At 47.3% G+C, this 15,935-nt stretch overlaps 1 protein-coding gene across 1 annotated transcript; it reads right to left on the bottom strand.

Moving 5' to 3' along the window:
* Positions 1 to 101: 101 nt before the first annotated feature.
* On the bottom strand, positions 102 to 13,535 carry LOC119386706 (progranulin). Its single transcript, XM_037653998.2, has 5 exons — positions 13,478 to 13,535; positions 10,845 to 11,150; positions 9,208 to 9,510; positions 8,327 to 8,617; positions 102 to 306 (listed from the first exon to the last, which is right to left on the bottom strand). Exons 1-5 carry the CDS (start codon positions 13,533 to 13,535, stop codon positions 152 to 154), a joined length of 1,113 nt encoding a protein of 370 aa, XP_037509926.1. The 3' UTR covers positions 102 to 151.
* Between the last annotated feature and the right edge of the window lie 2,400 nt (positions 13,536 to 15,935).

Below are 15,935 nucleotides of genomic sequence, written 5' to 3'. Positions count from 1 at the left end.
TCAATCGTTCAGTGTATTTTGTGATTGTACGTGGGACGCCGCTTCGATAGATAAGCCGGCAATACTTTTGAACATTTCCACCTATATAGCTATAGTGGGAAGGTATTTATTACATAGCGCATTCGTGGAATGCTTGTCCTCGCGCAGAGGCTCAGTCGACGCACTCCGTGTTAGGCGGACATCCGGAGATGCCCGAGGCGCAGCACACTCCTCCTGCGTACGGACTGCATCGATAGGCCCCGTACTCGTTGCGGCAGCAGGAGCCCGAGCTGCACACCATCCACGTAGGACACGGCACCGAAGGGTCTGTGGGGAGAAATAATGTATACGCACTAAGTATGGATCCCACTACCGTCGTCTTTTCAGCCACTAAACATTTTTCATCACCGTTATCATCCACAACCATTCATCAGAATGTTGTTGTTTGCACACTGTACAAACTAAACGACGGACCTACTGTATCGCTGATTGATTTGTTCCAACATTTTGAGCATAGCCCCGCCACGGTGGTGTAGTGGTTATGGCGCTCGACTGCTGACCCGAAGGTCGCGGGATCGAATCCCGACCGCGGCGGTTGCATTTTCGATGGAGGCGAAAGTGCTTGAGGCCCGTGTACGTAGATTTAGGAGCACGTTAAAGAACCCCAGGTGGTCGAAATTTCCGGAGCCTTCCACTACGGCGTCTCTCATAATCATATCGTGGTTTTGGGACGTTAAACACCAACAACTATTATTATTATAACATCTTGAGCATATGTGAGCCTGCGTACGCTACATAAAAGAGGAAGCCGGAGATCAGCCACCGGATCTTTATCGCTGCTCATCGCGTGGCGATAATTTGATGACGCAGACGGCGAGCGGCGATACAGGCGGTGCTCTTGCAGCGCCAACGCGCTGAAGAATAAAAAGAGAACAAATAAACACAAACAATAAACAGCTCAATACGCTTCAGAAAGGTTCGAGTCGCCATATAGCGCATCAGCTTTCACGTCCGTCCATTTACGTGGTTGCGCGCAGGGGCGTAGCCAGAAATTTTTTTCGGGGGGGGGGGGGGGGGGTTCAACCATACATTATGTATGTTCGTGCGTGCGTTTGTATGTGTGCGTGTATATATACGCAAGCAAAACTGAAAAATATCGGGGGGGGGGTTTGAACCTCCCCAACCCCCCCCCCTTGGCTACGCCCCTGGTTGCGCGTTAACGTCAATTTGGCCACTTTGTTAGCTTTTTAACTCCGATCTCACAAGAATAATGCATTATGTTGTTACATTCTACTGAGCAGCCTATGTGAGTATGCATGCGCTTTTTGTAATCCCCTGGGATTCATGGCCGAATTGCACAGCTCAAAACGAGCGTTGAACGATGAACAAGCACAAGAAAAAGATCAGCTATAAGCGGAACTTTCCGAGTACGAGAGGTTTGGATAACGCCTCCTTCATGGTCCTTATGACAAAAGAAGCTCTCTCCGTCCGAGAAACTGCTTCAGCCTCTTCAAACAGATTGCCGTAAATTGTCCAGATGCGTCTGTATCAGTCAAAAATTTTGTTCCTGAGGAAAACGCTGCTGAGGTGCTAAACTTATCCATTTGCTCAACAGAAGTTTCTCCTCTGAAGATGGCGGTGAAGGTGAAACGTCATTGTCGGCGTCCTACGTCAGGCGCGCAAGGAGGCGGAGATAGTGGGTGCTGACTCCAGGACGCTTTCTGCGTGGACCCACTCTTCCTTCAATGCCTGTCTCACGTCCTGTGTGCATTAGGGCTGAAGAAACTGTGGCACGCGAAAACCCGACTCGAGTGCGCATCTAGACTACCTCTTTTCAATAATTTCTTTCGCCAGGAACAATACTACGGCGAGTACAAACACGCATACGTACGAATTTGCACTTTAAAGCAACTCTCCGTCTTTTTTCAGTTAATCTGTTGTTTTGTGAACTCGAGAGAACATAGTTAAGACCTAAAAATCATGACAATGGCGACTATAACTACATGCTCGCTCATTTAAGTGGTTGCGCGTGAACGTCAATTTTGGCCACTTTGGTGGCGTTGTAACTCCGATCTCACAAAAATAATGCAACATATTTTTACATATTAAGTTAGAACACGCGAATTAATGCAACATATTTTTACATATTAAGTTAGAACACGCGCTTGGCTTTATACTTCTGGGGAGTTAAAAAAAAATCGAAGGTGACGTCTGTTTTTAATGGAACTTCAAAATATTGCATCTTTTGTGACATTCCTTCACTTATGTATTTTTAGTTTGCGTTTGACGTTATTGTCGGCAGTGGTATTTGGCACAATTGTTAATCTAGTATGTGGCAACACTCATGGAAATTTTGGAAATACTAACTATAGTATAGGCGCTGAGCAAAAGAATCTGAAATCGGGGCATTATTGAACAATATTCCATATTCGCGATTTTTTTCTTAATGTACTGGCAACAAGGCTACAAGATAAGATTTTCAAACTCACGTTACTCATAGTATGTTAAGAAAAATTTGGGACTCACCGCTACAACAGTTATTCTGTAGGATATCGTCAAAATCCCATTTTCGCGCAATTCGCGAAAAGTGGTTCTGACTCAGTGGAGACTTTCGAACTTCTTGGACTAAGGCAAAATTTTTTTTCGCGAAACAAAGACTGGTTTCGTGGCCCTGGGGTCTCGGACAAAAAAAAATGTACTTTTTTTCAGCGAAATTAAACGGGGTCGGCGAACATGCACCGACGTTCTCATCTGAACACACCCTATAGAAAGCGCAGTACGCTAGCGTAGTTTGCATTCTTCATTCTATCTGAAAGCAGTCGTTTGTGGAAAGATATCAAGCGACATCGTGCCCAGGCAATCGAGCGACGAATGAGCCTATTCTCTGCGGCGGGCGCGCAATGTAATGCACACCACTGAGCCTTACTCATTCCGACGAAACTTCCGAAGCACCTGATCCTCCGCCATCGTTCAGACGGCAGGATCCGCACGCAACAACAACAAATGGTCGTGAAATCATTCGGAAGACACTAGCGAGGAAAATGAAGTGCACTCGACGCTGTTCATGGATGAAAAGACGCGTAAGCTCTTTTCCGCCATATCCGCGCACACAAGCACGAAGGGAACAAGGTACACATAAAGTCCCTAAAGTCCCTAGAAAAATCTAGGGACTTTAGGTACACCGAATGCGCACATGTACCAGCATGCTCCGCTGTTGCCCGCTATGTGGGCAACAGCGTGCGGCAGGCGTATGCCCATGCCAAACAAAACAGTGCGCTGAAATGAAACACGACGATGGTTTGTTCGGTGATTTCGACATAAATTCGGCGGATTATTGGTCCGTTATGCGATGAACAAATCATGTAGAAACGCTGCTCACAAGCGCTAACTGCTGGTCTTGCTTGCCTGCGTTTGGCGTCGTAGTTTCGTTCGCGCTATAGTATCTGCGCAATCAAATGTTCCTGGTTTCGACAGGAAAAGTTGTACCCTGGACGCAGACTTTTCTGCGATTATGATTTGATTTCTTCCTACTGTACTAATCGCCTAATTTAAAGCAAAGAAATTCGTAGTTTCGACTACCACGTCGTTTCTCATCAGATGTAACTTGAGAAAGCGAACCGTTGACCTTCAGTTTAACCCTCTCATGACAACTGCGGCAACAAGTTTGTTGGCGTTTTATTCTTCAGGGGCTCTTTGAAAAGAAGTGGAAAATGTAAAGCTGCCGACAGCGCAGCGCGTCGCATGTTATTATTTATTTAGTTTGTTACATCAAACTCCGGGCCTTGTGGCCAAAGCCCAAGCAGGAGGTGCAAGGAAAAAAGCAAGGAAACAGCAGAGAGCGGAGAGGCAGGATTGCTAACCAGAAAAACTGGAAAGAGATCGTGCAGTTTGAAAGTTAGAATAGTTAAGAACAGAAGCGTAGCCAGAAATATTTTTTCGGGGGGGGGGGGGGGGGGTCAACCACCCATTTTGTATGTTCGTGCGCGCGTTTGTATGTGCGCGTGTATATATGCACATGCAAAATGCCCCCCCCCCCCTCTATATGGCCCCCTCCCCCCCTCTGGCTACGCCCCTGGTTAAGAAGGAGAGAGAGAGAGCACAGACACGACATCAAAGTCTGTCAGTTGGACTTGTCCGGAGCACGGCATCACCATTAGCCTACAGCCGCCTTAGTAAATATGTCGTCGTTAAATATGTTCGCAATGCCTTCGTCGTCTTCATCTACAATGATTTTCCAGGAGGCGCAAGGTACACCGTAATATACAAGATGCTAGAACGCTATATTAAAATGGAGATTTGTTCCGATTTAAACGTGACACCTAACTAGAAGAGGTTAAAAGGGAGATAAAGATATCCAATCCTAACAAATTAAGCTGCTGCGATAGCGAATTAAGTAACGGCTTGTAGCTTGAAATGAGGCGTGGCCAGCAAGAAAAGACGCGCAAGCTAAAGACACGATTACAAGCGGCGCCACCACGGCACCGCCGTTGAGTTCGGGCATATGCATATCGCGACGTCATTTCTTTTGACAATTAAAGGGCCCCAAAGCACCTCCGATATTTTTTCATACATTTCAAGTAAACAAGCGTATCGCGTGCAGAATGCCGTCACGATCAGCGATGCCACGCGAGACATCGCTAGAAGCCGCGGGCGCGCCACAAATTCCAAGAAACAATTTCTTCTCCTCTCCGGGCCCTTCCGGTCTTCCTAGTGACGTGTGTGACGCCAGCGTGTTGAATCTGTGATGCGCTATGCAGGCGATACTGCGATTGGTCGAACAGTAACCTACGACTTCCGGTTAGTCTGCAGGCAGCTGCCTGCGCTCCTTGCAGTTCTTTGTCGTGTTGCCCGCGTGTGAATCGGCAACTGCGGCCCGTAACGCAACTGCCAAATCGCTAGCGTACCAGCAGTCACGCCTAGCGGTCTGATAAGCTGCGCGTACTGAATCCGACAGTGTTTTGCGATGGCTTTCACGCATCAGTGCTTGGCTGCAACAGCGCCGACTGCGAAAACGAAAAGACGCGACACGTGTTACCGTGCGGGTCCATCATGTTGGCGATCCTTCAAAGGATCGACAACATGATCGCGCAACACAGGGTCCATACCGGCACAATTCGTACGAGTACGGGCCGGCACGGCTACAACAGCGGCTAGCCGAGAAGCTCGGAGTTCGCGGAGTCGCGGCAACCGGAAGTGCCCGCTGTTTCGAAGAGCGCGTCAGCGATGACGGTATGTCACGTGAGATTGGGAGGGGCACTCGGCAAGAAGGGCAAAGCGGCTTTGGGAGAGGAGACCAGCGGACGAGCGGAGGGTAGCGAAGGAAAGAGTGAAACGAGCGATCGCAGCGTTTCGATCTTCCAACGCGTGTAACTGCGCTATTACGGCACCGTTTCAAAAAATTCTCACGACTACGTGTCGTTGTACACTCGTGCACAACTGTCACACTACAACTAAATTTCGACCTCTGGGTGGTTTAGGGGCCCTTTAATATGGTCTTCTTACCGGGGCAGGAATTCAGACTGGCTGGTTATTATGATAATGCCGTAACGTACTGCGTTAATTGAGCCACCTTTATGAGGGACGAACGTGTCGATTAACTCGCTCTATCCTGCCTAGATCATGCACGGATACAGGGGATATGTCCGCACGTCCACCCGCCCGCGCACCCCCCTCCACATCCCTAGTATTTTCTGTGTGCAGCGCACGCGAATGGCTATAATGACATACCTACGAAGTCATTTTAACGCGATAGCGTCAGAGAGCTCGTTTCGCAGAAATTCCGCTGTCGGTGTCTTTGGTTGTGAGCTAAAAATTAGGGTTGTCCGTGAGCGAAAGTTCGAGATAGATGCAAATAAAGAAATAATAAAAAAATCTCTGGTTCGAGTGAGAATCGAACCCAAGACTTCTGCGTGGCAAGCAGTTGTTGCACCACAGAGCCACGCCTGTGCTTGTAATTGCTTCGGGAAAAACAAAATACTACATGAATGTCATGTGGTGCGAGGAATGTCATTAACACACGTGATATTACGTGGCAGAAGCGTAAAATCACAAGAGGCGTCAACACATGTCAATGGCGCAACGAGTGGTTGGTTTAAAGGCCCACCAATTACAAAGCACACAGGCATACTTAATTATCATTACCGGCGACAGCATCAACGACGTGTGCAGCTGCTCAGGTGCGCGTGTTGCCTTTTTGGACGCGTCGTGGATACTTCGCCAATTCGGAATAATTATGTCGTATAGCACTTCGCAACTGTACGTGCAGTAGGCATTCTAGAATAGTCGGCCAATTTACACGCGTTCTTTTCCTTGCTGCATGGTCGAGCTGCCCACCGAGAAGCGAAGCCAAGCTAGTGATTGAGAAGGCGATGCCAACAAGGCGCTATTAGTAATCGCTGTCGCGTTCTACTCTTGAAGGCGAAGCTCAAGAGTCCTCCAAGTTCTTCCTTGCTGCTACTGCTTGGATAGGTCACTGTATTAGTATTCCAATAAACCTATGGTTGTTATTATTGATCGTAAGTATTGGCATAATCATTATCATCATCAATAACATCTACAGTCGGATACCCCCATACCCTTCGAAAAAGAAAATTTGGATCCGCTCATGGCTTAAATTAATATATGCATTTATCATACTGTTAAGCTCCATGGGGCAATAAATACGCAATACATGTAAAACGACTTGAGCGTTTGGAAAACCATTATATCAGATGAATGATTACAGTTCAATCCAATGCCATCCTGCCCATTCAGCAGCGGATCTTCAGCCGTCACTCATCACGTTTCTTCTCCTTCATCGTAAGATATTTCTAGGCAGCCTTTCTTTTGATAACCTCGTTAACAGAAATAATGCCACGTTCTGTGAGCGCGATAGCGTTCTCTTAACCTTAATTCCGTTCCAAAAATACGAAGTTAAAGGGCACTAAAGAGAAAAACCATTTTTCTCGTATCTTCGCGATACCAAAAACACCGCGCCTGCTGCGAGAAGACGCTTGGTAAGCGACAAAACGCGCAGAAGAAAGTGAGGGTGGCGACGCCACCTTGAAGTTCCCGCACCAGTCGCCGTGACGTCATAGATTTTGACGCGGCGTCTACTAGGGCCTACGTAGTTCTTAAATGGTAAAAACGAAGCATTCTATCTTCTGAGGGAGCCAGAGACTTAATATACCAAGTTTCAGGAAATTTCGTTAAGGCAATGTGGCCAAAATACGAAAAAACGCTTTGAAATCCTTGACGTCACCATCGGAGATTTCGGCTAGCTATCTTTAAAAGTTAAACTTTTGACATTGGGTTTCTCATCAAATAATGAAGCTATGGTGGTGAAATGAATGACACTAGAGTTTTCGGAGCACAATATATTAGCCTAAACTAAATTATTTTTTCAGTTCAGTGTCCCTCCAACACTTTGCTTAACTATATAAATGCAGTTTGCAATCGCATCCCTGTTAATATTAAGCCATATTTTTCAGTACATTTTTTAAGCAAATGAAAAAGGTTTCCACCTTTCATAAACACATTTCCATAATTACCACATTTCTCCCCTTTTTTATTCTGGTATAATGTTATTCTAGTAAAACTCGTTCACAATTTGTACATGTTTCGGTAAATAAGTTGTTTTTTTTCCTCTTCTAAGTAGCATGCTTCGAAGCGTAAACACTTTTGTTCATTACAACAGACTTATGTTCCTCATTGTTTATTGCTAAATTATTTGCAGAACATTGTTTTAGTAGTTACATAATTGTTCACCCTTTCTCATAACTTACTCCCTCCGCTTTCCAATTCCGTGTCATTTCTTGCTCGCAGTTTTATTTACTGGTGTTCTAATACTTTTATCTATGCGCTCAAAATACGAGCTCCTTTGGCGGTTTATGCTTTGAGACGTGCAGATGATCCATTAAATACGCAAGCTCGTTTGTGTGCATGTCTACGATAACAACAATTAAGCCTGTAGTTAACCTATATTAGTCTCTTTTCAAATTTCAAACTTCGCAAAGCATTCTAAAGGTCTTGCATATCTTACAAGCAAGACACAGGTAGCATCGCTCCCTCACATGCTGTGGGAATGTCCCGTCCAGTACCAGAATGTTACTGCCGAGACCCTCTCGTCGAGATGGTGCGCTGCTCTGCGCAGCTCCCACCTCGACGATCAGCTATGGGCCATCCAGCAAGCCCGCGAGGTGGCGAAGAGGCAAGACCTCGACGTCCCCACGTGGGAGGCCTAGGCCAAGGCACTTAAATTGCTGGTTGATAATAAAGTTTATTCCTCCTCCTCCTTCTAAAGGTTGTTTTGATACCGTTACATCGATGCAACACTTATTAAAAATTTACTGAACGGAACACCACTCACACGTGGCCCCGGGCACGCTTTTCAGGCTGGGGTACTTCTTGGAGGCGAGGACAGTCTGTCCGGGTTCTTCATTCAGCGAATGGCACATATGACCTTTTGACTGGTCGAAGTGCTCGCACTGTGTGCCGCGTGGACAACAGTGCTCTCCGTCGTCGCAGCACTGGGCGTGCTCGTGAGGACAGCAGGCGTATTGGAGGGAAGCTGAAGAACGCGCCGAGGACGAGGAATGGGCGAAGCAGCACGTCGAGTTCCGGTGGCAGTAGGTGCCGTCCGGACACTCAATCCACGGTGCTGCGAATGAGCAAATAACACAAGCAAACATCGCGTCCGAAAAGCACGTCATCGCTTCATTTTCCTTTTGGCAACCACTGCGAAGCTTGTTTTCTTTCAAACTCGATCAACGGGAAAGGAGGAGGGCGGGCGCTGCGTCGAAGCTGCAACCCCCCCCCCCCCCCTGGAGGGGAACCCTCCGCACGCCTATGGTTGAGAGCGCTGCAATACGGTAGCGCATAACCGCTGTCACTTGTTGTTTCATATTTCGCGGGCTTTCTTTAAACACAGGAAATAATCACCACGCAGCATGTACATTGCCACAAAAAATTGTATCGATCGTTTTGGAATGCCTTCTACAACGAAAAGAACCGTAATTGACAGTTTCATAATTAGTTTTAGCATTGCCACTCGCCATCTGTCTTAGTCATTCGCGTTCGTTCATTATAAAAATAATGTAAACAAAGACTTCCGTTGGTTCTGTTCTCGTGGAGGATCTACTTCATTGTTTACCACACCTACAGCAGCTTTGGCAGCCATGCCTCGTCTTCAATTCTCGACAATCCATCACAGCGGCGACAGCGCCTCGTTCTCCGGCTTTTATAACTCACCGCCAGATGTACTCCTAGCGGGGGGAGGCTTCGCCCTTGGCCCCCTCTTTGCAGGAACGGGCATCAGCAACCGTCTGGTGGCTGCTCTCGTACCGTTGAGTGCGCTCCCTGCCAGCGTGGGCGTGCAGATGCCCCATCGTGGCTCGCAGCGGTATCCCGCGGCGCAGCAGGAGCCGTCCGGGCAGCACACCTGTCCGTACTCGTACGGGCAGCAGGAGTACGTTCCCACCGGGTACTCGGGCGTGTGGCAGCAGCTGTTGCCAGCAGGGCACGTGGTGTGGTCTTGGCACTGAACCGTCTCCTCTGGGCGCCCGCGAACATGACATTTGTATACGCACCGCAAACAGATATTGCTCAGCGCTGAGCAATAATATCTGGGGTTTAACGTCTCAGAACAACGATATGACTATGATGCACGCTGTAGTGGGGGACTTCGGATTAATTTTCACCACGAGCGGTTGTTCAGCATGCGCCTAAATATGAGCACGCATGTGTTCTTTGCATATGGCGCCACACGAACGGCGGTGAAATCTGGCCTCACGCTGGCGGCGTACCTGTACAGCGTAAGTCCAGTGCGGCACCGGTCACTGTACACCACGAGCGAATACATCGCGCGGGCCGAGACGCAGCCCCATGGTCTCGGCTCCGCTTAAAGCTGTGTTCACACGACGGACGTGATCGCGGAGGAATCAATCACGTGACACGTGACGTGATTCGGATCTCCCCGCAGCCAGCATTCACACGACAGAGGAGAATTCACGCCACAAGCGAGGATTTCGGTGGTTCTTTCCAAGGATCCCAACTGTCATTTGGGCCTCCGTCGTTTTTCGAATCGCCCTGCGCGGACCGAAGGAGGACCGCAGGAACGGGTTGCGTATGGCGACTTTGTACGCAATCCGCGCGCTCGAATCGCGATTTGGTCCGTCGTGTGAATGGCGCGCTGCCTTGGTGGCATAAGATGTCTATAAGTGCGCACGACGCCGCAAGCGACCAGTGGCGTAACCAGAAGTATTTTTCGTGAGATCCGACCCTTCTTTACGAATGCTCGTGCGTGTGTTTCTATACGTGCGCATATGCGTACATATAAAAATGTAAGAATTTCGGAAGGGGGCGCGGTTGAACACCCTAAAACCACATCCCCTATAGCTACGCTGCAGCAAGTGACGCATTGCGAGTAAGTGCGCCAAATTGAGCGATGCACAGCCGCGCACATTTATGCGAAAGCGGTCCTCTCGTTCGATTACGATATGATAATCTGCCCGAGGGTTCCAAGCTTTTTTATATGTCTATTGTAACTTGTAGATTCGAATTTGTCGATATTTAATACATGTCTTATGAAAGCTTGATTCGATCTCCACTCCATCTCAATATACTTAAACCTTAAGCAATATTCTTAATAGTGAGAAAGGCAGTCGGAAGACTAGTTCCAAAACCGTGCCTTCATGATGCTTACGCCGCATACTATACGGTACATCTCGAAAACTATGTAGGTTTGGGGTGCCAGTTTAAGTGCAATAGATGATTTCGTGTTGGACCGTGCTATCAAAACAAGGTGAAGGTACTTATTGTTGTCCGGGTAAATTTCAGTCATCTCCAAGAAATTTTCACTATCTGTACGGTCAGAGACTGCCACTCACTCGGACTGCAAGACGAGCTGCGCAGGCTCCTGCGCAGAGGAGGCAGAAGAGCGGCTGGTGCGTACGACAAGGTGACACCGCCTTCGTCGTAGAAGCACGCTCCTTGCTGGCAACGGTGTCCACGCGGACAGCAGCCATGTTTCTCACTGGAGCTGCCTGTGTCGCTTTTGTAAAGGCAAGGCACGCCTCTGTCGTAAGGACAGCAGCCATAGCTGTCCAAACCGGGTGAAATGTTCATGCAGCTGGTGCCGAGGACGCATTTGCCGCCGTCGGGGCACTTTCGAACACCAGATCCGTGGGCAGCACCTGGAGAGATAAAAAAAAAGTGTTGGCAGACACCTCGGTCACTGGACTGCGATCAGACGAAGTAGACGCAGCATTTATAAGTCAAGTCTCACCTTTCTCTCAACCGTCACATCACTTCCAGCTTCCACCACGTGACTGCCTTGTCACGCCTAACTTCCGTTTTCCCACTCTCAAGGCCTCAGGTGACTTCCAGTTACCACTTTTGTTTTCACTCTCGCTGAGAACTTCCGTTTGTGGTTTACCCACTTCTTGTCTGTACTTTACCTCATTTTGGTATACACTTCGCTTACTGTTACAGCCTAGCTATATAAGGAAGGCCTCTTTCTGTGAGGGACAAGTTGAATTTGGTAAGAAATTATCGTCTAAATTATGGTAGTCATCACATAGAGTTACAAAAATTAGACGAAACATAAGATGACGTTGTCTTCTGAAGCACGTATATTACTTGCCACATTGGACGTTGTTACATTTTTTTTTTTTTTTTGCATTCGAGACATCATATAGCACGTGTCAACGGACTGAGCAGCAGGACGAATGTGAACTACCTTGAGCATTGTGCAGGATTATTGGCAAACACTTCCTTGTGCCGAGTGTGAAGATTTCCCTAGTGCACCGCCCTGGGGTGCTGGCCTTATTAAGCATGGTCTTATTAAGATGTGGCCTAATTACCTCGTTCTTTCGCTTGGCTTAATTGGCTTGGTCACAGCATGTCCTGACTTAATTACCTAGGTATACCGCCCAGCCAATTAGCTAATCAGCCGGGAGCACATGCTCGGGGAGCTGGCACACGATGAAGACGACGAAGAGGGCGCGCGCCGGCCGAGCTGCGCGATAGAACGTACAGGCCGACCATGACTGCCGCGATGATGTAAGGCGCTCGGCCGGAACTGATCTCAGAGGCCACGGTGCTGGTTATTCTAAAGAATGCTTAGTGCACACATTAATAGCTCGAAAATGGATTTAAACAACCCGTGCCTCGAAAAAAATATCGTTAGTGTAAGGCCGCATATGGTGGTGCGCCCTAAGGATGCCGACGTGTTTACGATTTCAGGGGAGAAGACCGTGTCTCTTTCGCTCGCCGACGGCGGGCGCTGAGCTTTTCTTTATGTGTTGAGTGCTCAGGGCGAGAGCTGTTTCGCGCCAAGGGGTGAACCACGAGATCGCAGGAATGCTGAGAGGGGTCGGATTTCGGAGCGGGGACCAGTGCCGTACACCTCCCCCTGTGTTTGGAGTGCAATGTGGACAGTTGTGCCGGCTGCGATGGCGCCACGCAGGCAGTTGTGCGCCGCCTCCCCTCTGGTGGGCCACGGCCGCTGCGGTCTTGTTTTTGAACTCCGGGAAGGCGCCGCTTCCGGGCAGGAGACAGACCACACTGCGTGGATCTGAAGCGCAGGCGGCGCTGTTCGATGAAACCGGCCAGCGACGGGAACACGCTGCAGAGGCGAAACCCCAGTAGCCTATTTCGCGCCAAGTTGGAGGCGACGGTCCTTTTGCTGGCCGACGATGCCGCTGCAGCGCGGAATGTGTGAGCAATAAATTGCGCACATGTGGCGCCGGCGAATGACGCTTTGCGTGACCACGTGTCGACGAGAAAGAAGGAAAGCCGTTGTTTTTCGTAATATCTTGGTTTTCCCTTTAGGCCCTGCCCGGTGGGCTGTGGCCTACGAGTACTTACGCGCTGGTTGGCCGCCATAGTCAAGGGAGGAATAAAGGGATGCCACCGCCCCTTTTTTTTTGTTTGTTGCAGTAGATATTGACCTGCACGTGAGTGGCACGTCAGTCTGGGCTGTAATCAGCGTTGCTGATAGATTGGTAAGGCTCCGTACAATGTACATAAACTAGCCTGGGCTGTAATCAGAGCGCTGATAGATCAATGAGGCTAGTGGCAATTGCCAGTTAGGACAGTCTGGGCTCTAACTTTTTAAACAAGTAGAAGAGTGAGACTGTATATTTGTCCTGTTTTAATCTTTGTATCTATCTAAGCTCAGTTGTATGTATCATTTCGCGTTATCATAATTCCACCTGACTTCCGCTGCTGCCTGCGTGTGAGTTCATCATCGCTGCCGATCACCGTCCAAGATCTCCGTGATCAACGACGAAGAACCATCAAAAACTTTACTTACAACATGCTACAAAGGACGGTACATATTTTCGAGTTGAAAGAGTCCACACCTAAAGTTTTCTTCCTTCAAATTTCTCTTCTTTTTCTTCTATCAATGAGTCTTTCTACCTTCGTTTAGTGTGAGGTATTGAACACTGCTTTGCTACGACTGAAAAATATCGGGCTATATCGGGAAAAATATCGAACTGAGGCTATTCAGTCTTACCTTCTAGGAATACCGTGCTTGAAAAAGTGGCACAGAACCACAAAGCAGCGTACTGCATGCTTTTCTGGAAGAAATGAAACACAAAATAAAAGAATAGTTTTATAAAGATGGGGTGGTAACTATATTACCTCTTCGTATGATTGTGAACTACAAAATCACGGGCATGTTTAAAGCCCAGTTTAAAAAAAAAACAAATGGCGAAAATCGACGCTAAATATAGCCGAGTGAATGACACGTGACCACCCTTGCGCACATGACCACGCCGCTGTGACTTAGTGGCTGAGGTGCTGCACCGTTGAGCTTGAGGGCGCGGGTTCGATTTCCGGCCTCGGTGACCCCATTGCGATGAGGGCAAATTGCATGAACACCTGCGCGCTCACGTCTGTGGGAATGTTTATGTTTGTGTGTACCCCAAGTGGTCAATATTAAAAGGAAGTCCCACACTACGACGTGCCTCAATCAGTGGCGTACCAACTTGTTCTTGATTAGGCGGCCCTCGAAGCGCGCGCACACACACACACACACACACACACACACACACACACGCACACACACACACACACACACACACACACACACACACACACACACACACACACACTATATATATATATATATATATATATATATATTATGTTGTGTTGTGTGTGTGTGTGTGTGTGTGTGTGTGTGGTGTGTGGAGACTCCAGCAGCATAATTGCACATCCGTATTATACAAGTAAGCAGTATTTTTTAGAGAAACTTTTTGTTGGACGAGTTGGTGTACGTTCATATTTGACACGGGAGGCACTCTGTCCCGTGTCATTTATTGTGATTGTGTTCCTTCGCGCCTTAAAAGCAAAGATAAGTAGCATTTGCAGCCACGATTGTTTATACGTTAACTATTCAGATTTTCAAAAAAGTGATAAATGCTTGGAGAGCAGCACAGGAAAAGACTATAGCACGGGAGATCAGGCAACGAGTGCACTTGACCGTGTTGCGTCCTCTCTCGTCCTTGTCTTTTGATGCGCCGCTTTCCTAGAATTTATCAGAATTTAACTAGCCTAGCAACGCATTTTAAAGAAGTGACTATAAGAAGAAATATTTATGAGCATATGTTACTTGTGTCGCTCCCAGCAGTACATTTCGTAGATACATTAGTGACTTTTCTTTTATATCAATAAGTTGTTATCGTTAATTGTGTTTATTAACAGAGTTATAGAAAAAAATGCAGCGTAGGTTTTCCCCAATTAGTACCGACATACTTTACTTGCCAGCCTAGATGTTTGCCTGTATATTTTGTTTTGTTTGCTGTTAGTCTAGCTAGTGATTCTGCTATGCTATAATTCCTGTTAGTATATTCAGTAACATTATCAACTGGTCCAACTGTATTTTCTGGAGCATTGTCGGTGTATATGGGATTAACCTAGATAGTGCAGCGTTTATTATAAAAAGGCCACTGAAATAGGTACGAGATATTTCATGTTGCATAAACTACGCGGTTTTGAAACGGCACCTCTTGGTAATATTTTTATTGGTGGTTATTGCTCGAACGAGCAATGCGAAATATTTATTTTGTAAATACGTGCCTCGTACACAGGCGTGCCGACAGATGCAGGGTACACAAATGAAATTTTTACGTATAATACCAGTCGTTTTACAGAATTTACTCATCATACTCGTAGCGTGTTCATCACATATCATGTGTTCGTCAAGGTAGATTTATACCAGTATGGGTCTGTTAACCCTTGTTACTAGCTCTGCATCTTAATTTCTCAGAAAAGATAAAGTCGCGCCATCTGCAGAGACTACAAATTTAGCTTTGCTGTCAATGTTTGGGATATGGTAAATAGAGAGTGTAAACAGAAAAGGTCACAAAGCGCTTCCCCGTGAGGTAGTGCATCTGACAATTCACCTGCAAATATTACAATCTGAGTTCCACGTTATAGGTACGATTAGGTTCAAAAACTTGCTATGCCTCCAGTACCATAAAATTCCTACTTTCTTAACAAAGCGTTGTGGTTGACGAAGTGAACGGCTTTGGAGAGGTCTAAAAATAGGCCGAGTGCCACTTTGTGACACTGAGTTTTGCACTGTAACCTCACGAGCAACAACAGCAAGCTTCGTCGAAATGATTTTACGAAAGTATTGAGATCATAAAGGTCAACGTATGGTACCTTCGGCGTTAGGTAGAACATCTACGTACTAAATTATTTCTGATACTGCCTTTGCTCGCCATTGGTTCTTCGGTATTGGCTATTATTTGTTGGTCGGCGCTAAAATAGCTTGCCTGTCACGCAACGTCACCAAACCGCGAAACTTACGTCGTTAGAATTACGTGTACGCACTAAACCGCGCATTAGTGCTGATATGTCGAACAATACCTAAATCGTTTCGTCTTGTTCCGAACGAAAGAGAAGATGGCATCGCGACGACGGTTTGGCAGAGGCTAGTCGCAGCAGGCGGCAAAAAGGACTTA

This window comes from Rhipicephalus sanguineus, chromosome 3 (genome assembly GCF_013339695.2).
Source record: "Rhipicephalus sanguineus isolate Rsan-2018 chromosome 3, BIME_Rsan_1.4, whole genome shotgun sequence".
Taxonomy (NCBI): Eukaryota; Metazoa; Arthropoda; class Arachnida; order Ixodida; family Ixodidae; genus Rhipicephalus; species Rhipicephalus sanguineus.
The sequence above is the reverse complement of the archived record's forward strand: the minus strand, read 5'-3'. Positions and strand labels throughout refer to the sequence as shown.